At 37.8% G+C, this 22,215-nt stretch overlaps 1 protein-coding gene across 1 annotated transcript; it reads left to right on the forward strand.

The window, feature by feature from the left end:
• The first annotated feature begins 862 nt into the window (after positions 1-862).
• On the forward strand, positions 863-22,124 carry LOC127160573 (legumain-like). The gene is made up of 10 exons (XM_051103212.1): positions 863-927; positions 5,468-5,553; positions 5,715-5,812; positions 6,017-6,098; positions 6,173-6,255; positions 6,364-6,439; positions 6,731-6,793; positions 21,618-21,684; positions 21,789-21,907; positions 22,002-22,124. Exons 2-10 carry the CDS (start codon positions 5,482-5,484, stop codon positions 22,122-22,124), a joined length of 783 nt encoding a protein of 260 aa, XP_050959169.1. The 5' UTR covers positions 863-927; positions 5,468-5,481.
• Positions 22,125-22,215: the final 91 nt, after the last annotated feature.

A 22,215-nucleotide genomic window follows, 5' to 3' on the forward strand; every position in this document is an offset into this window, starting at 1 on the left:
TAAAATAAATCCATATGAATCAAGTGGTTAAATCCAAATATTTTGAAGAAAAATGATCACTTTATGTGATGAACAGATTTAATTAGGCTTTTATTCAAATAAAAACAATGATCAGCAAATAATGTTTGCAGCATCCAATTTTGGCAAACGGAAGCTGAAGCATGTTTGCTTTACACGTTTGAACTAATGAGGTTCATTCTCTTGTCTTACAGCATGTTTGAACCTCTGTAAAAACCAATGAGGATTGTTTTTGCATGTCAAGCAAGTATGTTTGAGCTTCTGTTTAGGTTCACTGATCAATGTGCATATGAGATTAAAAGTCTACATTAAATCTGTTCATCATATAAAGATGTCACGTCTCTTCAGAAGACTTGGATTAAACCACTAGATTCATATGAACTTATTTTACAATCTCTTAATGAATGTATTAAAGTGTCAAAAGTTTTGCATGAACAGACTTTCAGTGGAAGGATAGACAGCTCTCAGCTGTCAGCAGCATGCAATGGGAATGCCATCAATACCCACAGAGCTTATTGTTACTGAAGACTGGTCCAGAATCTGTGTGTGTGTGTTTATGTGCCTTATGAGAACACAAATTTGTATAATGACATTGGTAAGAAATAGGTATTACAATGTGGAGGTGGTAACTCAAAAAAATAATACTAAATGTTGTTTTTTTTGTTGTTGTTTTTTAAATATCTAAAAATGTATAAAGTTTTCTCTGAAGAGTTGGTTTAGGGGTAGGGTTGGTGTAGTGCAACATAAAAAACGCCTATGGAGAGTCCACGTAAAACGAAAAAAAAAAAAAACAACGTGTATGTGTGTGCATTGACGTCTGACTGTCATTCTTCTGATTCTTCTGAAAGAAAGCAGGAAGCAGGTTTCACTTGTTTTACGGTAGCTGTTGTTCAACACATATTATTTGAGGTGAGTGTTTCAACTTTCTTTAGTTGTTTTCATATATGAGTGTCATCTTATGATTTGTCATTAGTCACTTTGAGCTCCTGAGACTTTAAGACTGTGATGAAGTCAATTTGATCATTTTATTTAAACCTCTCTGTCGTGATCAAACAGATGATCAAGTGTGTCTTTGTCAGTGAATCACAAAGAGCTGCACATTGTAATATTGTTGTCACATTGTGTGAAATCACTGTTTCTCATTTTACTGTGTTTATTAGTGAGTCTGTGATACTCAAAAACTTCTTATTGTGTGCTCTTAACCCTTTGAGGCAGAAACTCATCACTCAGCAGCTTCACGCATCTACGGACAGCTCAATATGAGCTCTATAACTTATTACAACAATCAGCATTTCTGCGTAATACAGTTTTACTCAAGTTCACATGTTAAACACATCAGAATTACAGAAAGATCGAGAAATTCAAAATTAAAACTCTTATTGCAAAAATAAAGTCCCCATAAATGCATTTAGTTTATTTGCTTTTCAATGTTTCCATGAAGTGCATTTGTAAAAGTAGGACTGAGTACTTCCCTTATGAAAATTAACCATGGTTTTACTATAGTAAAACTGTAGTTAACCATGACTGTAGTAATCATGGTTTTTTGGTGCATACCATGGTTTTAAAAATAGAATAAAAGGGTTACTATTCTATGGTACAGATTTTATTAAAGCACTTATATCATATTTGAAAGAGAATATAAAGCAAATAAACATGGCTTAGTAGTGCACCTTTAAATACACAATATCATACAGCCTCCTGTTTGTATTCTGTACTGTACATCCTACATAACAGATCCCACTGACAATCTTCATTTTAAAAACTAGGGGTGCTCCGATCAGGATTTTTGAGGCCGATCACCGATAACAGGAAGCAGTATCTGCCGATCCGGTAACCCACACCGATTTTTTTAAGCCGCCTTTTTATCCTGTAGTATTATTTGTAGTGATGCTCCAATCAGGATTTTTAGACACTTATTTGCGGCCTGATTTTTTTATTATTTTTTTTTAATGGGGGAGTTCGCCTCTTAGTTGGGAGTTTTAACTACTTTTCTTACCTTATCACAAACATTCCAAAATAAAACAGAAACAGTCAATTCTACTGCCTTTTCTTTTGCAATTAAATATTTATCACAAGCAATCCTGCTGTTAATAAAGAACTTTTTTTTCCATACCTCCACGAATGCCATCTATTATTGCCTCGTTTATCTCTTTTCATTTAAACAACCAAAAACCCATATGTGTTGACTGTGAAACACGGTAGACTTTAATTATATGCATTTATAGTGTAATCATGACATTTTCGTGTCAGTCATTGTTCATATTTACCGCAAACAATGCGCTGTCAATTTTAATTCTGCGCGTGCAGCACAGACGGAAACGATCTCTGCACTGCTGCAGACACACCGGTCGTGGAACGCACTACTAGACCGTGTGCAGCCTGAACTAACTGTTATTTTAATGACAAATGTCGAGAGCGCATTATTGTAGCGCGAAAGTAGATTAATACAATGCGCGAGCGCGAATCTCTCCGCTCGCACGCGGATTTCCTTTGCTCTGGCACAAAACCGGGCGCGCGCTCTCAGATTCACGCTGCTCTTGCCCAGAGAGTTGCGGGCAGTTAAAACGTGTCTCTCCTCTCTCTCAAAGTGTGCGTGTGCGCGCTCAAACTGTCTCCTATGCACTTGGAAAAATCTCTCCGTGCTCACTCGCTAGAAAATCGCACCTGGAATAAACGTTTTTCAATGGTTATCATTATGCACTTTTTTTTAAGTGCCTTTCCTTTAATCTTTTATTATTTTCTTTATTTTATTTTTGTTTTAACATACACTGGTTTGTATCTCTTTTATATATGTACAAAGACGGATTTTTAATTCATTTCCAGTTTAATAATATTTAGCAATGTTAAATGTTAATGGATGTGAATGATGTAAGATATCCTCATAGCACAATAAGTGCTCTGATAGAATCGACATTTATTGGATTTTTTTTTAATTCAGTGTTCTGATTTTAGCTATTTGTTTCATGAAAACCCACTAAACACTTCTCTAAAACAGTGCATATACAGTTATATGACAGTTAAAGGTAATTGCATTGTCTGAAAATGCATCAAACCAATAGAATATAATGTAGTGATGTTATATATAAACCCAAGTACATATGACCGCATGAACTTTAAGACTCATACTTTTTTGTTTGTTTGTTTCGATAAATCGCTCAGAGGGGTTTGACCAAACAAATGAGGTTATTTACAAATCATGCAAGCACCGATTCCTAGCTATTTCTTATATATATTTGATTAATATGACTACATATTATTAAACTGTAAAGAAATGACAGATCCATCTGTGGAATTCCAGGTTCATTTCCCTATAGCCAATAAGATTTCATACAGAATTTGTATCTCTCAGTCGTAGAAAAATCTGATTGGTTGATAACCTTTGACAACGTTTAAAATAATTTCTTTCTAGCAAATGAGCACGAAGAGATTTGCAAGTGCATAGGAGACAGTTTGAGCGCGCACACGCACACTTTGAGAGAGAGGAGAGACACGTTTTAAGTGCGCGCAATCTCTGGGCGAAAGCAGCGTGAATCTGAGAGCGCGCGTCCGGTTTTGTGCGAGAGCAACAGAAATCCGCGTGCGAGCGGAGAGATTCGCGCTCGCGCATTGTATTAATCTACTTTCGCGCTACAATAATGCGCTCTCGACATTTGTCATTAAAATAACGCCATATTGAACGGTTTAATCCGTTAACATGAGCGCGGAAAAAATACGCACTGCAAACGGAGGTATGTGAACTTGGCGTTATGTGCGTGTCCCAGTCTCCAGGAGAGCGCGCGATTGCTTAATAGTTAAACACTGGAAAGAATAAAAAATAAATGCAATTTATAACCTTTAGCGACGATGCGACACTGATTCTGTTGTGCTAGTAACAATTCCTGTGTCAACTGTGCAGCTCGCTTATAGTCAGACGCGATGTGGTGATTGGAAACCATGTGCGCGCGGTCATTCACTCTGTAGCCCCCCTAAAATGACTGCTCAGACCCCTACAAATCAGCTCCACAAACTGTACAAGAATTTATGATCGCCTCAGTCCCCTTTAAATTTCAAATCAAGACGGCGAGACTCGGCTCCTCTCTCTCTTTCAGCGCGTCCTTTAATCCGCAGTCCGCGGCAGCGCAGAGCGAGAAACAGAGAACAAAGTATGTGTTTATCGATAGATTGTCATAATATCTGCATCTGTGCAGTTCTTTGTCATAAATACAGTTTACAAATATCATGGGGAAGTTTTCGCTGCGTTCACCTCCTTCATACCACAGCGGTTTTCTCCAGCTGAATGAAGCCCTTAACACACATAAACGCATACTTTATCAAACGATAATGCTGCCATTTTCATTTGAAAATGTAACTTTCAATACATATTACAGTGCATGTGGCAAAGAGGTACGCATATTTGAGCTCAAGAAATGCAACTAGAAATGTACTAGAAACGCAAACAGTAAAATTTTGTGTTTGTAACTACAGTAAACAGGTGTGTGAGAGAGATCAGGACGACTTGTATTTGGCTTATTCACTTCTCAAATGTTATACCTATAATCCAGTGGAATACTGCAATAAGTCTAGTTAGCCACCCCTAGTAGTCAAACATTTTTATTTATATATTTATTATTATTATTATTTACTAGTATATCCTTACTGGGGGCTGTGCTCCCCTAAAATGAAAATCCTAGAATCGCCCCTGCAATCACTCGCGCTTTTTGTGAAATTACGTCTCACATAAGGTTTTCAAATTACTTTATAAGTTATTTAATGAAGAAAAATTAATTGTACCTCACCTTCAGCATTATAATTGTTTTATCTGCGCTGAACAGAGACTGCGACAGTGCCGCTGTCACGACAAACCTCTCAAAGCAGGCGTGTCATCAGCTTTAGCCCTATTAAAACCAGCCTTAGACTGGTTGGCTGGTTGGCTGGTCTTCACTGGTTTAAGCTGGAAGTAGCTGGTTTTAGATGGTCTCCCCTGACCAGCTGGCCAGGCTGGGAAAGTGGCCAAAACCCCTCTAAAACCAGCCTGCTGACCAGCTATGATGAGCTAAAACCAGCTAGCCAGCCTAAGTTTGTTTTTTTCAGCAGGGTTCACTGCATGTCTTTAATAAATCCTGACAGTACTATTTTAATGCCAAAAGACGGTTTGCGCTGGGGCAAGCTGTTAGAAAATCTGACCCCAAATGTCTTTTAACACCTGCCTCTATTCAGGAATAAACAGTTTATCTTTTAATTGTGTCATCAGAAAGTCCTAAACATCCTATGCCTGTGCTTTTGACTTGTCCAGTTTCTTTCTTTTGTCTATAACTTTCTTTTTGCATGGTATGGAAACCACTAGGCTAAAAAAGTTGTTATTGTAAAAAAATAAGTGATTGTAAAACACTTGTTATTACTGTTGTTACTTGTTATTATTACCATTTTAATTGGTGCATTACAATAACACACTATTTTCTAACTTCATTAGACTTTGCTCTTAAAATGGGATCATCAAGTTCAAAATGGGTTATGCTTGTTGCTGGTTCAAACTCATGGGATAATTATAGGCACCAGGTATGTGGTGACATTCTGTTTATTTTTCTTGTGAGTATGTGCCTTTTCTGTGAATCAAGCCATTGATTTTTCAGTGTTTCTAGCACCTTGCTCCACTATCCAGAATATTTCATGATGCTACAGTTTGTAAAGAAAAATCTTTTTTGACACCTCCATTTCAGGCAGATGTGTGTCACGCCTATCAGATAGCACATCAGAATGGGATTCCCGACAGTCAGATTGTGGTGATGATGTATGATGACATCGCTAATAATAAGAAGTAAGAGACTTCCTCATGTGGCTCATTGCTGATGTACATTTTTAGCAGATTTAACACAGGATTCGCATAGATCTTTCCTGTCATGTTGTACCATTAAAATCATCCCTAATTAATATTATATCCAATGTATTATCACACGTATGATGGGACATGAAAGTGTTTTGCCACAAACTGGCCCACATAATGTTTTATCTTCCTTTACAGAAACCCTTATCCTGGAAACATTATCAATAAACCAAACGGAGCAAATGTGTATCCAGGGGTTCCAAAAGATTACATTCGAGGGGTAATGTTTTTTTAGTCAAACACAAAACAGATATTTTCATCCTCTATCTGAGCACAATTCTGACTGTCTTACAGGATGTAACAACTGGAAACTTTCTGGCTGCTCTCAGAGGAGACAGCCATGCTGTGAAAAAGAGTAATCCAAAAGTCATTGAAAGGTTTGTCTTATTAGTCAGTTACAGTTCTGATACAAATAGTTTTATTTTAAAAGATAATGAAAGATAAAAATGTTTATTTATTTATTTATTTATTTTTGTGTCACACAGTGGAAGTAATGACACAATATTCGTCTATCTGGCAGATCATGGAGGTCCAGGCATATTTAGCTTTCCTAACAGTACTGTAAGTTTTGTTACCTCTAGACTTAAAAATATTTTGGTATTATTATTTCAAACCATTAAACCTAAATAAACTGTATACATCCATAATCACAAAATAACGTGTGGAGCTAAAATTCTTTATGAGAATTTCAAAGCAAGAATTATAATCATGCTTATACTGTATATACCAGTAACTTATCATCCTTTGGCAGTATTTTTATGATCAGCTTGCAAATTTAAGTACTTAAATAAAACATTGTACGATATTTAACTGCTTATATTGTGGTGATCTAATTCAGTCCTTTTCCTGCAGCTTTATGCTCATGACCTCATTGAAACAATCAAGGAAATGGCAAGAAATTACAAGTTCTTAAAGGTAAATACAAACTTTTATAGGCTCTCTTTCTGTTAGTAAATGTTGGGACGTTTTTTTTTTTTCTGTGGTTGGAGCTTAGGTAGAGGCAAAAAGATTCCCCTGATTTTGTTTGCTTGTTTTATAACAATAACTGCCTGGAGAAAATTTGATTTAATCTGCATATGTAAGGTCACTCACAGTCCAGGACCTTGATTGCTATGTGGCCAACCCATACACACTCACTCAAAGAATAGACAATTATTTACCTCTGGTTGAGTGACTCACATCTATTGCGAAACCTAAAGTGTATAGTAAAGAGAATCTCACCCGTGTCTATCTAGTCATGAAGATGTACATACTGTAAATGAAGAGTTCCAATGCAAAAGCCTCTAAAAGCCATCCTGGTCAAAAATTAGATAAGGAGTGAATGTTCTCCACACATATTATATGTTCATCAAGTACTTTCACTTCAAATGTGTTAAATCCCAGCCTCAACCCACTCAGAAGTACCAGTACTTACATAGAAACCTATACATAGTAGCCAAAAAGAAATGCTAATTTTAAAGAAAAGCATCAGACGTACTTTTCTTTCTTTCCATTAAAGGACAGTATTATCAGAGTTATAATTAGATGTTATAAAAATCAGGCACTCATTACAGAGGGCTGCCAAATTAAAACAAAAGTCATTGTTGTTGATTATTGCCCTTAACATTGTAATCATGACTATTAACATTATTGGAATACGTCAAAAACACAATATACTCACACAAGCCAAAGCTGCAGAAAAACTATATGGTCATTCGGAGCCAAATCTACAAAATTTCAAAAACCTTCCAGGTTCACATTTTTGATTTTGCTAACATTTTTTTCTTGAGGAAAGATAGACATGTATAGTGATGAAATCCAAAATATTAAAAGTCATGAATTAATATTTACTGAGTTATCTACTATTTTGTAGAGGGAGGTCAAAATGGCAATTTTCACCTGAGATTCAGAGTAAAGTTACAAGGGGGTAAAAATGTGCTTCAGAAAGATGGCAGCATCATTATCTTATTTTTACACAGAGATTGGTAGTTTTGTTAGTAAAATCTGTTGACTTTAGCAATCTTTGTTGCATTATGTGCCAATGGTGACCATTCAAAAATGGGGAAACAGCACTTTTCAAGTTTTTCTCCAAAGTTTGCATGCCTGTAACTCAAGCAGTTTTAAAGATATCTTAATGCCCTTTTAGATATTGAGTCTTAACAAACTTCCCCTTTGGGGAATCTTTATTTTTAATGTCCTATGATATTTGGTTCCAGAGATACTGGAATTTCAATATGGCTCCAGGTGTAAATGTTAAAATGTACACATTTTCAGTGGTCAAAAACCAATGTGGGGGCTTTTTATTCCCTGTATTGAGATAGGACAGTAGAGAGATGACAGGAAAGAGGGGGGAGCAGGATCGGCAAAGGGCCTCAAGACGTGATTCAAACTCGGGTCGCCGTGAGCACAGTTGCACTATATGTCGGCACGCTAACCACGAGGCTACTGGCGCAGATGCAGATGCTCTTATTTACTTGAGATCATTGCAAGGTTAAATACAGATTTCAATTCACAACAAGAAATAGTTTAATAGCTATGATACTGGGTTTGAAATCATATGTTTGCATAGTTATGACAGAAAACACTAGCATCTAACAATGCCTTGGAAAAAACAATTATAAAAAATAAAGTTTATGCATAAACCCAAATAGGAAATAAAACAGTTATCGAATAAGCATGTGTCCTGTTGTAATGATGGGTCAACAGAGTTGGGATCCATTTGCAGCATTTAATAATAATCAACGTCAGACAGGCAGGGTCGGTACACAACAAACAGGGTAAACGTAGGTAAGACAATACTCAGAGTCGTAAAGCAGGCAGGAGGTCGGGGCAGGCAGAAGACAGCATAAACAATAATCCGTAAACAAGGCAGAGAGTTCCAAAGGCAGGCAGCAAGGTTTAAACAACGAGTAAACAGTCCAGAAACAGTCCACAGTAATCCAGCACAGTAATAAACGCTCAGAAATGTCAGCCAGGGCAAAACAACACTTCACGATGGTGGAGAGGAACCCGGAAGTATTTATAGGGGAGGAACAGGAAGTGATAGTCCAAGGGGGTCAGAACCAGGTACGGGGTTATGGGAGGTGTAGTGAGAGGTGAGGGCTAGAACTCCAGTGATGATGACCTTCTGTGCCTTAAACTCCTGAAACATTGGTGTCTCATTTTAGAGCAGTCAATGCAATTTAAAAGAAGTCAGTTAAATCTGTAAGTGGGGGTGGGTGTGTGAAAAAATTCAGATGTAACCCCCCTTTGTAATCACTGGCATTTTTCAAAAGTAACTGTAATTTAATTACACATTTTTTCTCAGTAACTGTAACTGATTACAATTGCATTTATTTTGTAATTAAATTACGTAATTCCGTTACATACTCCCCATCACTGCTGTTTGCACATTAGTTCCACCTACTACCGGAGAAACCAGCAGTTCTTAAAAGCTGAAGTATTCCAGGAGCTCCGTTGTTTTGAGAGGAAAATACAACAAAGAATATCGTTTACACGTAGCGCATCAATTCTGCATGGTATAAGACTCTGTCGCTCTGTATCTTTCTTTGGGTGTGTGAGACAAAGTGACGGCTAGTCATGTGCCTTCACACTAGATTTTACAGCTCGTCAAATACAGGTACACTGCGCATCCATTCAGATGAACTGAAAAATAAAATTATAATAATATTATAATAAATGATAGTAACGCCGTATTTTGTTGGCAGTAATGGTAACGGCGTTGTAACGTAGGAAACAGTAATTCGTTTGATTACTCGTTACTGAAAAAATACCGCCGTTAGTAACGCTGTTTATTTATAACGCCGTTATTCCCATCACTGGTAATTATTAAATATGTCCCAATGAAAATATACTCGCAAAGACAGATCTGGGTTTCGAACATTAGGACACGCAAAGTGAATCGCGCACATGACTGGACAGAAAGTGAGGCTTTTAGGAACGGGATTTCTACGTTAACAAGTCTTGAATCGAGGCTTCATCTGGCATGCCCTTTAACACAAGCTCTGATGTCTCGGTTCAAATGTCATTTCACTAGTTGACAGTCGTTGTGCATATAAGAAGTTAATGACATCTCATAAAAATGTGCATCTTTACAAAGTAAACAATGGTCTAAAAAACACTTAGGCTCCTCACTAATTAGCACACAAATACCACTGGTATTATACGTCTGCCACCTCACCCGAAGTTTTACCCACGTTCTTTTTTTTTTTTTTTTTACTGTGGATAGAGCACCTAATTGGCCAAAGGTGCTGATGCAATCAGCACGATGAGTGATGGGAGAAGTAGTCCGGGGTGTAATGCAAAAGTCTGTGTGATATGATGGAGCGAGAGCGATATCTGGTGGTGAGCGGACCGAAGGTCACCGACCAGATTCATGACAAACGGACTATATATATTTAGACATAGTTTAATTAAGATCTGCACAGTATCTTACTACATCTTTTAAGTGGTTAGCTGTGAAGTTTGATCCGAGAGTTCCCTGTGAGGCAAATATCAATTTTGATGTGAGCTAGTTAATAATTTAAACTGAAAAAAATGCAGTGTTTCTATAGGTTACATTTTATTTTGATGGCCCCTAGCCATCTACATATCAACTAACTCTTATTAGAGTATTCATAGGCTTATGTTAGGGTTAGAGTAGGTGGAATGTTGAAGTACTTGCAAAGTTACTTATAGTCAGTTTGTCTGTTGGGGAACCATCAAAATAAAGTGTTATAAATATATTTAAAAACATATTTAGAATATATTTAAATATATATAGCAGACATAATACTAATACTCAAATGACTGCTAGTTGACATGTAGTTGCAGAGTTAATTATCAACAGCTTTAGTATTACTTATATTTTATTATTAGTTATTATTACCATACTTACACACTCTAAAAAGTGCTGGGTTAAAAAATAACCCAACCTTAACCCAGCTGCTGGGTAACTATGGGACAGAACACGCGTTGGGTTGTTTTGACCCAAGTGCTGGGTTTAACCATTTGACCCAGAATGCTGGGTTGTTTATTTGACCCAACCAGTGGGTCAGGTTAACTGTGTTGCTGGGTTAAACATAATCTAATCATTGGGTTATTTGTTGTCTTATTGCCTTGCTACCTTTATATTTACCAATAATAATAAATAATCACAAAATAAGACACACATGAAGACTTATGCCCATCAATATAATATACTGCAAGCTGGAGAAATTCCCAGGTAACAAGTCAGTGGCTTCAGTGGCACAGCCCGTAACAAAGGGCGAAGGTCTGGGATGTCGTTGTCTCGTCCCCAAGGCACAAATCCACCATGCTGGTCTCCACCTGTTAATTATACGACACTTAGTCTTGAAGACACTTAGGCCTTAAAATATACTCATTTTAAAAGAAAATTTCAAACTGCACATTTTTAGTCTTTTACATCTGAACACCTCATACAGCGGTGGCCAAAATGATTGGAACATTAGTATTTTCACCAGCTAAACAATTGTTTTAAGTCAGTGATTTCTATTTTTTTGCTGTAGTGTGTCAGTAGGAAGTATCAGTTTACATTTCCAAAAATTCATTATATATATGAAGTCATGTCACCCAGCTCTTAATGCACCTTTCCATCTTGCAAATGTAGCCCAGTCTACAAGAAGTCTGCCTCTGGATGTAGCTTCCTGAAGTCTTGTTAAATCTGATCAAGTTTGTAAAAAATAAAATAAAATAAAATAAAATAAAATAAAACACACAAATGTGGTTAAATAAGTAACCATGTATAATACCAGTAACTATGGTTATTTTAGTAAAAATATCAAATTCTGAAACAAATCATGGTTATTGAATGTTACTGAATGATATAACTTACCTTCAAAGGTTTTAACCAGGGTATCAAACTGCCTTTCCTTCAACTTCTCTATTACAAAGCTGTCCATCTGCACCAGCAAGAATCTCACATATCTAGAATGACATTTCAGATATAGAAAATTAGAATTTCACAAAACTTATTTTAAATAGAAAGCGGGTTAATTCGTTTGCAGCACAATCTTTAAACACAGATCAGGTGATCACGTGCTTCTCCGCAGTTTCTGATTAAATCGGTCGGGTTTTCTCTGACATGCCCTCGCGTCTGAACAGGCATCATCTGGGTGGAGGAGCGGACGGAGCGGGCGCGGGCGCGGGCGTATTTAGGCGCAATCATCAAATACATTTAAAAGAAAGCGCCACTGTTCTGACCGCATCACTGTCGTTGCCGGGTGTTTTTAGGGAATATTTGTATATACTCATATGCGATTAAATTAGCTATTCATGTGGTGGACTGTCACGATTTTAGCTAATGCAGAACACTACTCGATGCGCAACAGAGGGGATTTATAAGTGGGTACACGCAAAGGCAACTCATAAAGAAGTGGACATAAGCCGTATACCTGCGTATACTTGCACTACACCACTGCTTATACACCACGAGATTTAAAGTAAGGTGCATAGCGGAGCTAATGCAGTTACCTGAGGAAAAAAAGAGCGCGAAAATGCACAACATAACAATGACGGATTTAACGTTGGATTCGGCACGTCGCAAACATTGACTTGAAAAAATATGACCTTAAAAGATCAATTTTAGTACGAAATGACATAATTCTGACAAAACATTACAAAGCCATACACTATTCAGACAGTAACTGAACTTACCCCGTATTTCTAACCTATGCCTGTTTTCTGTATATGAATAAAACTTTACACGTGCACACACACAACTTTAATTTAACGATAAAGCTATTGTTGAGGCAAAAAAGTACCTCACTATAGGCTGCTACTTAACGTTAGTTAATCATTCACAGAATAAAACGTTAACCCCGCACAGCGACATATCAAATATTTCATTAAACAGTGAAATCATGTGCTTTAAACCACAACTTGTTAAAAAATAAAGGTAAATAATCATATAATCATATTAACTTACCATATAATCCTGCTTGCTGCGAATTTCGTGACCGCCTGACGAGGAGATGAGTGAAGAATCCAGAAAGTTCAATGAAGTGGAAAAATAATCAAACCGGTTGAGGGACTATAATGTGATAAGAGCTCGCTCAGGTACTGAGTTGCTAAACCATTCAGGGCTTTGTAAGTAATTAGCAAGATTTTAAAATCTATACAATGTTTAATAGGGAGCCAGTGCAGTGTAGACAGAACCGGGCTAATATGATCATACTTTTTGGTTCTAGTAAGAACTCTAGCTGCTGGAGTTTGTTTATTAAGCGAGCAGAACAACCACCCAATAAAGCATTACAATAATCTAACCGTGAGGTCATAAATGCATGAATTAATGTTTCAGCATTAGACATTGATAGCATAGGTCGTAGTTTAGATATATTTTTGAGATGGAAAAATGCAGTTTTGCAAATACTAGAAATGTGGTTTTCAAAGGAAAGATTACCATCAAATAGCACACCTAGGTTTCTAACTGATGATGAAGAATTGACAGAGCAGCCATCAAGTATTAGACAGTGTTGTAGGTCATTACACGCTGAGGTTTTAGGCCCAATAATTAACACCTCTGTTTTTTCAGAATTTAGCAGTAAGAAATTACTTGTCATCCAATTTTTTAACTCAACTACACAATCCATTAGTTTTTCAAATTGGTACGTTTCGCCGGGCCGCGAAGAAATATAGAGCTGGGTATCATCAGCATAGCAGTGAAAGCTAACACCATATTTCCTGATGATATCACCCAAGGGTAACATGTAAAGCGTAAAGAGTAATGGCCCTAGTACTGAGCCTTGCGGTACTCCATACTGCACTTGCGATCGATATGATACCTCTTCATTTACTGCCACGAATTGATGGCGGTCAGAAAGATACGATTTGAACCATGCCAATGCACTACCACTAATGCCAACATAATTCTCAAGTCTGTTCAAGAGAATGTTGTGGTCAACAGTATCAAACGCAGCACTAAGATCCAGTAGCACTAACAGAGAGATACAACCACGATCGGATGACAAGAGTAGATCATTTGTAACTCTAATAAGAGCAGTCTCAGTACTATGGTATGGTCTAAAACCTGACTGAAAATCCTCACAGATATCATATTTCTGTAGGAAGGAAGATAATTGTGAGGATACAGTCTTTTCTAATATCTTCGACAGAAATGGGAGATTCGAGATAGGTCTGTAATTAGTTAATTAGTTCGGGTCAAGTTGTGGTTTTTTAATTAGAGGCTTAATAGCAGCCAGTTTGAAGGTTTTGGGGACATATCCTAATGACAGTGATGAATTAATAATATTTAGCAGAGGATCTATGAGATCTGGAAGCAAGTATTTTAGTAGCCTAGATGGAATAGGGTCTAGCATACAAGTTGTTGGTTTAGATGTTTTAACAAGTTTGTACAATTCTTCCTGACCTATAGTAGAGAATGAGTTGAATTGTTCCCCAGGAGATCTATAGCGCACTGATGCGACACTGTAATTGGCGGCTGCATAGTGACAATTGTCACGATCTTAGAAGTAAAGTAATTCATGAAGTCATTACTGCTATGCTGATGGGCATAGTCAGTGCCTGTTGGTTCTTTATTTTTTGTTAACTTAGCCACTGTATTGAATAAATACCTAGGGTTATGTTTGTTTTCTTCTAAAAGAGTCGAAAAGTAATCAGATCTGGCCGATTTTAACGCTTTTCTGTACGATACGGTACATTCCCGCCAAGCAGTACGAAAAACATCTAATTTTGTTTTCCTCCAGCTGCGCTCCATTTTCCGGGCTGCTCTCTTTAGGGCGCGAGTGTGCTTGTTATACCACGGGGTCGGACTATTTTCCTTAATCTTCCTTAGGTGCAGAGGAGCGACTGTATCTAGAGTCCTGGAAAAGAGAGAGTCAATAGTTTCTGTTACATCATCAAGTTTTTCTGAGCTATTGGACATGCTGAGGAATTCAGATAGGTCAGGAAGATTACTTAGAAAGCAATCTTTTGTAGTAGAAGTGATGGTTCTACCATACTTGTAATAAGGAGTTGAATTTACAGTTTTAGTCATCTGGAGAATACACAAGACTAGATAATGATCAGAGATATCATCACTTTGCTGCAGAATCTCAACGGAATTGACATCAATTCCATGTGACAGTATTAAGTCTAGAGTATGATTTCGACAATGAGTGGGACCTGACACATGTTGTCTAACTCCAATAGAATTTAGAATGTCTGTAAATGCAGCTGCCAGTGCATCATTTTCATTATCAACATGGATGTTAAAGTCACCTACTATCAAGACCTTATCTGTAGCCAACACCAGCTCAGATATAAAATCAGCAAATTCTTTAAGAAAATCTGTATGGTGCCCTGGTGGCCTGTATACAATAGCAAGTACAAACGTCATAGGGGATTTATCATTAACACTTGTTTCTCTGGATAATGTTATATGAAGCACCATTACTTCAAACGAGTTATACTTGAAATCCGCTCTCTGTGAAACACTAAAAATATTGCTAGAAATTGTAGAAACACCTCCCCCTTTACCTTTTAGACGTGGCTCATGTTTATAACAGTAATCATGAGGGGTAGACTCATTTAGGATAATGTATTCATCTGGTTTTAGCCAGGTTTCTGTCAAACATAGCACATCTAGGTTTTGACCAGTGATCATATCATTTACAAAAAGCGCTTTTGTAGAGAGGGACCTGATTTTCAAAAGGCCAAGTTTTATCATTTGTTTCTCTGTATTATGTAAATTTTTAATTTGTTGAACGTTGATTAGATTGTTACTCTTAAATTGGTTTGGACGTCTTTTGTATTGTCTAGCTCGGGGAACAGACACAGTCTCTATAGGATGATATCTAGGTGTAAGGGTCTCTATGTGCTGAGAATTAACTGATTTTGGTGACGTGAGGCGGCTAGCAGACGGTCGGATTAGCCAGTCTGTCTGCTTCCTGACCTGGGCCCCAGTTAGTCAAGTGCAAACTCTAAGACTATATGCCATATTACTAGAGAGAAGAGCGGCACCACCCCTGGAGGGATGAAGACCATCTCTTTTCAACAGGTCGAGTCTGCCCCCAAAAACTTGTGTTTCTAGTTCTGAAATCTTCTCTGTCAGCCTAACTATTTCACTGCATTTATCACATGTGAATCCCTCGCTGCCGACAGAGATTGATAAACTATACATATGACAGGTGATGCAGGTTACCAGGAAAGGAGAAGAAGCCATTACTCACCGTAGCTGTAGAATGATTTCAACTGTTGTCTGACGAACTTGTGTAGAAAAGGCGTAGAGAAAAAGAGTCGCGGTTGTAGTATAAAAACGAGCGATCAACGAGAGCGAGGGAAAAAAGGAAAGCGGTAGTAGATGTGAATAGAGACGTGAGTGGGAACGCAAATGGCAGGCTAACCGGCAAACGGAATGCTAACGCACAGCCCGGCGTTGCACTCGCGGTTATAGATTAAAAGCGAGCGATCGGATTAGTTTAATGGATAATAACAGAAATCTGGTGGGGAAAAAAGCTATGTTTTATCACTTTAGACAACAGAAAGTAGTAAAATAGAGATTTCCTCAGAAGAATACAACTCTAGGGAGCTACAAACCCACACCACTCTGCAACACGAGACAGGAACCGGAAGTCTCGCTCAACCGGAAGTCCATTACACCAAATTGACATTTTTACAATATATGTAGTAGTAGCTTGATATTGGCAGAGATGTGTGGTAAAGATCAATTAATGACGTAATCAAACAGACAAAGAACACTATAAATTAGTAGCAGAATTCGGTAGTGCTGTATGTTTTTAGGGTTGGTATCATCTGAAGTCCTCTGTGGGGTTAGCATCATCTCTTCTGAAGTGTTCTGGATCCACACTGGAGCTTGTGAATTCCTAGTTACCATGGGATGTCAATCCCATGGCAAAAACAGAGAACAAATAGGAACATAATTAGCGTAGCTGCTGTTCAAACTAAGAAAAGGAAGATTTGTTAAATCAGAGCTAAAAGATTAATAATGAACATTTGATCTGATATAGCTGCAGGAAAAGTTTATGAGATGCATTGTTTGAATGCTTGGCTAAAAAGATGTGTCTTTAATCTAGATTTAAACAGAGAGTGTCTGAACCCTGAACGTTATCAGGAATGTTGTTCCAGAGTTTGGGTGCCAAATGTGAAAGAGCTCTACCTCCTTTAGTGGACTCTGCTATCCTAGGTACTACCAACAGTCCAGAGTTTTGTGACCTTAGGGAGCGTGATGGATTGTAGCATGGTAGAAGACTAGTTAGGTACGCAGGAGCTAAACCGTTAAGTGCCTTATAGGTAAGTACTACTATTTTTTTAGCTGATGCGGAGACTAATAGGTAGCCAGTGCCGAGACTTTAAAATTGGGGTAATATGATCATATATTCTTGACCTGGTAAGGACTCTAGCAGCTGCATTTTGGACTATCTGTAGCTTGTTTATTGAAGATGCAGGACAACCACCTAGTAGTGCATTACAATAGTCCAGTCTGGAGGTCATGAATGCGTGAACTAGCTTTTCTGCATCAGAAACAGGTAACATGTTTTGCAGCTTGGCAATGTTTCTAAGATGGAAGAATGCTGTTTTTGTAACATGTGAAATATGATTTTCAAAAGACAAGTTGCTGTCTAATATAACACCCAGGCTTTTGACTGTAGTGGAAGTAACAGTACATCCGTCTAGTTGTAAATTGTAAGTCAAAAGATTCTGTGTATTTTTTTTAGGTCCAATAAGTAATATCTCTGTCTTATCTGAATTTAATAGCAGAAAATTATTGGTCAACCAATCTTTTTACATTTTTAACACACTCTGTTAACTTTGATAATTCAGAAGTTTCATCTGGTCTTGTTGAGATATATTAGTTGAGTATCATCAGCATAACAATGGAAACTAATCCCATGTTTTCTAATAATATTACCAAGGGGCAGCATGTATATTGAAAATAGTAGAGGACCTAGAACAGATCCTTGTGGCACTCCATACTTTACTGGTGATAACTGAGATGACTCCCCATTTAAATAAAGTGTTAGCGATCAGACAGGCAGGATCTAAACCATTCTAAAGGGGTCATCGGATGCCCATTTTCCACAAGTTGATATGATTCTTTAGGGTCTTAATAAAAAGTCTCTAATGTACTTTGATTAACAATTCTTAATGGTTTTGTAAAAAAACACCCTTTTTACCTTGTCAAAATGAGCTCTGCAAAAATCATCTCATTCTAAGGGGTTGTTCCTTTAAATGCAAATGAGCTCTGCTCATCCGGCCCTCTCTTCTCTCTGTGGAAAGATGCTATTGTTTACATTAGCCGCATGTAGCCGTGTTTAGCCGCTAAACTTCCTAACTACCACATTATAAAGAAAGGCGATCACAAAGATTCATTAAACAACCCTTATACTCACTTTTGCTGTAAGTGAAGCTGGATCATGAATGATTCGTGCGAACATAGACAAATATATGTAGATCGGGAGGTGCATTCCCTTCACAAACAATCTACTGCATCTTCAGCGGCTCAGATGTCGAGAGTAAATGATGACCACTATGTTCATCATTACATCCAGCAACACAACACCTCAATCGCTCAATTGGAGATATTCTTGTGTAACTTACATCCCTGCTCCAACATCGAAACAAAGAGGGCGGACTGTGACAGCTGATTCAAGGTAAATCGCTCATGTCAATCAAACATCGAGTGTCTGTGAATATTAAAATGCAAAACATTTTTTAAAAATAAATAAATAAATGTGTAATGCCTGTATTTGATTATCAGAAAATTAAAACTGATTCAGAAAATTCAGAAAATTTTCTAAAAGAAAAAAAAAAGATTGTAGGGCCCTATTATTTAAAATGTTGAAACATTTTTTCACTGAAATAAATGTTTATTACACAGAGTAATGTAGCAAAAAAACAAAAAAAGTACCTCCCCCCCACCCCCCATTTGTCATTAGCAAATTACATTAGACTCCTCCCCTTTTTTGCTGATCCGAAAAATGGTCCGATCCATGACTCAAAAACCATGAGTGATCCGAATGATTTTAACAAGTGCAGTTTCTGTGCTGTGATGGGGCCTGAAACCTGACTGAAATTCTTCATAGATATAATTTTTTGCAAGAATGAGCACAGTTGAGCAGATATAACTTTCTCTAAAATTTTAGACATAAATGGAAGATCAGAAATGGGTCTGTAATTTGCCAGTTCTGTCACACTCACGCACACACAAGGGGATGGAGGAGACGAGAGATGAGTAGCGATACTATTAAACCATTTATTAAACAGCGTCTTGTATAAAAGACAAAGCATCAACATGAAATGGGTTCTTAACTGAATGTTTAGGCAGGTTGTAGAAGTCCCAAAGTCCAAGTGTTGAGCCACGCCACAGCATCCAAGGAGGGAGAAACACAAGGCATGTGAACGGTAGACCAGACAATGTGAATGTGGCAGAGTGTCCTATTTATAGGGCGTGGCTCAACGAGGAACAGGTGAATGCACTTAGAACTCCGGTGATTGTGAACGAGTGGGTGGGGCTTCCGGGTGTGTGTCAGATGAGGGTGGCAGAGGTGAATGCCTGACAAGTTCACTAGGGTCTAGTTGTGGTTTCTTAATAAGAGGCTTAATAACCGCCAGCTTGAATGGTTTAGGGATGTGACCTAAAGATAACGATGAGTTGATAATATTAAGAAGCAGTTCTTCTGCCACAGGTAACAATTCTTTTAGTAATTTAGTGGGTACGGGATCTAAAAAGCATGTTGTTGGTTTAGATACAGTGATGAGTTTAACTCTTCCTCTCCTATAGCAGTAAAGTACTGCCGTTTTTCTTTGGGTGTGACGAAAGAAGTTGACATATTAGAAGCAGTGTAATCTAGTGTGATCTAATGTTTAGGAGCCCAAGCTTTAAAAATGGTTTCTGTTCGTGTATTTTGCTTTATTCTGGTTTAATTATGATCACATTTTTTCTAGATCCTGCATTAAACTTATATTTTGACCTCACTATTTGAGGAACAGACACAGTCTTTATAGATTGGACAGTGCAAGTACTATCATTTAAGCGCTCAGAACAAAAGCCATCGTAGCAATCATTTGAGAATGTACTTACTAGTCAAATGGAGCGTAGTGTCCTGGAGATGTTGTCCGACAGCAGCTCCGCTCCAACTCTGCTGGGGTGCAGGCCATCAGCACGGAAAAGCCTAGGACATTCCCAGAAAAGATTCCAGTTATTAACAAAGAGCAGTTGCTGTTCTTTACACCATGTCAATAACTATTCATTTAGAGCAAGAAGTCTACTGAACCTTTCGTGCCCACGTCGATACATGGGAAGCGGTCCTGACACGATGATCCTGGTCGCCGGCAAAGTGCTGCGAACCGTCTCGATCAGGCTGCTGAAGTCCCTCTTCAGAACCTCCGTCTGCCGCATCTTGGTGTCATTCACCCCCGCGTGCAGGACGATCACGCCAATGCTATCGGCGTCCTTCAGGATTGCGGGTATCTGCGCAGAAACATTGAGAACGTGAACACCAGGAAAACAGTGGGACTTTACATTTAGCTAAAGTAGCACATACGTACCGGACAATGGAATCTGCTTCTCCACGGCCTCCAGCTCGAGCTGCAATGAGTGCAGCTCCAACGTGTCCTCACCTGCACTCAAAGGTGGACACAAATTTGCCATTAAAGCAAGTAACAGTGAGTAAGCAATGGTAATGTGTGTAAACAATGCAAGCAAGTTTAGCAGCAACCACGCTGGTGCTGCTAACGGGCTATAAGCTAGCAACTCAGGAAATCAAAACAAAACTAGTGATAACAAAACAATCCGGATGTTTTAGTTGTAGAATACAATAGGGGGTATATTCGCACGTTATAAGAAACGAAAATGATGGTGTATAAAACTGATTTTAAATTGAAAAAACTGGCAATAAGAAATTAACTTGACGGAGCTCAAACTCTAAGCATGCGATCTCAACAAACGGGAAGCGACGTCTGGCTGTGTTGCAGATGAGGGAGCAAACCAGGAGCTCGGCCTGCAGGATAAGACAGGACAGGACTGGACTAAAGACGGACAAGAGACAGAATTTAGTGAACAACTAGACAAGGAATAATCAGTATCACAAACGGGTAAACAAGCTAGCGGACATAGACAAATAACACAGCAAAGGAGAACAATATAAAGGTGCAGAGAACATGAGGAACAGGTGAGAACACTCAGACAAATGAGAGCTAGACAAGAGGGCGTGGCAACGGGTAACAAGGAGGCAGGACAAGGGGAGCACATGGCCGACAACAACAAAGACAGAGCCATGTGCTCAGACACAGCACAATCATAGAAACATGAAACAAAGACAACACAGACAAGACTGTCAGGGGAGAACCCTGACAATCTCTGGTTGAGTTGACATGGAATGACCCTATATCGAACCTGTTTCAGGTGAGACTAAAACCAACACAGAAAGTTGTCTTTGATCCTTTATTCTTGCAAGAAGGTCATTCATCCAGCTCTGACATGCGCACTGTTCTCTTTTTGCAAAATAATAAAACAAACAAAAAAAAATCATAGTAAAATCATAGAGAGATGCATATGTGGAGTAAAAGGTATTTGTCATAAAAATGTATCAAAGTAGAAGTAATAAATGTAAATACTACAGAAAGTTCAAATTTGTAAATTATCTATTGAAGTACATTAACAGTATTAATACTTTGTTACTGTATGCCATTGCAATTAGTAATAGTAATAGATTGTTTAATTCCAAATGAGTTTTTAGTTATTATAACATCTCTAAATACCTCTCCAACTTTTTTTTCCCTTCTTTTTTTAAATGTGGTGCAGATGGTGTTATACATTGAATCCTGTCATTCCGCATCAATGTTCAGGAACCTCCCCAAAAACGTTTGTGGTAAGAAGGGGAATTATATTAAAGTTTAATGAAATTTTATATATAAATTATATATATATATATATATAATATGTACATACATACACACACACACTGTTTTCTAGTGTACGCTTTGACTTCAGCGAGAGAAGATGAGAACAGTTATGCCTGTTTTTATGACCCTCTGAGGAAAACCTATCTCTCTGATGAATTCTCAGCTTTGTGGATGCACTACACTGAAGCGGTTTGTCTTACTGTGATTTGAGTCAAAAAATTAGAATTATGCTAACATATAAGACTATAAATATTTTTTTTTTGTTGTTGTTTGTTTTTCTCAGAATGACCTTGATGATAAAACATTTCAGGATCAGTTTATTTATCTTCAGGGAAGGATGAAGAATTCTCAGCTCCTGCCGTTTTGGGGACATGGTAAAAACACTTTACACAGCATACATCAATAAATAAAACACTAAATTCACTGTCTTGTAAATGTCACAAATACAAGGTTTAACAGGAAGACATTCAGATTTGGATTCCATCTGTATTGTATTT

Source organism: Labeo rohita, unplaced genomic scaffold, assembly GCF_022985175.1.
Source record: "Labeo rohita strain BAU-BD-2019 unplaced genomic scaffold, IGBB_LRoh.1.0 scaffold_391, whole genome shotgun sequence".
In the NCBI taxonomy this organism is placed as follows: Eukaryota; Metazoa; Chordata; class Actinopteri; order Cypriniformes; family Cyprinidae; genus Labeo; species Labeo rohita.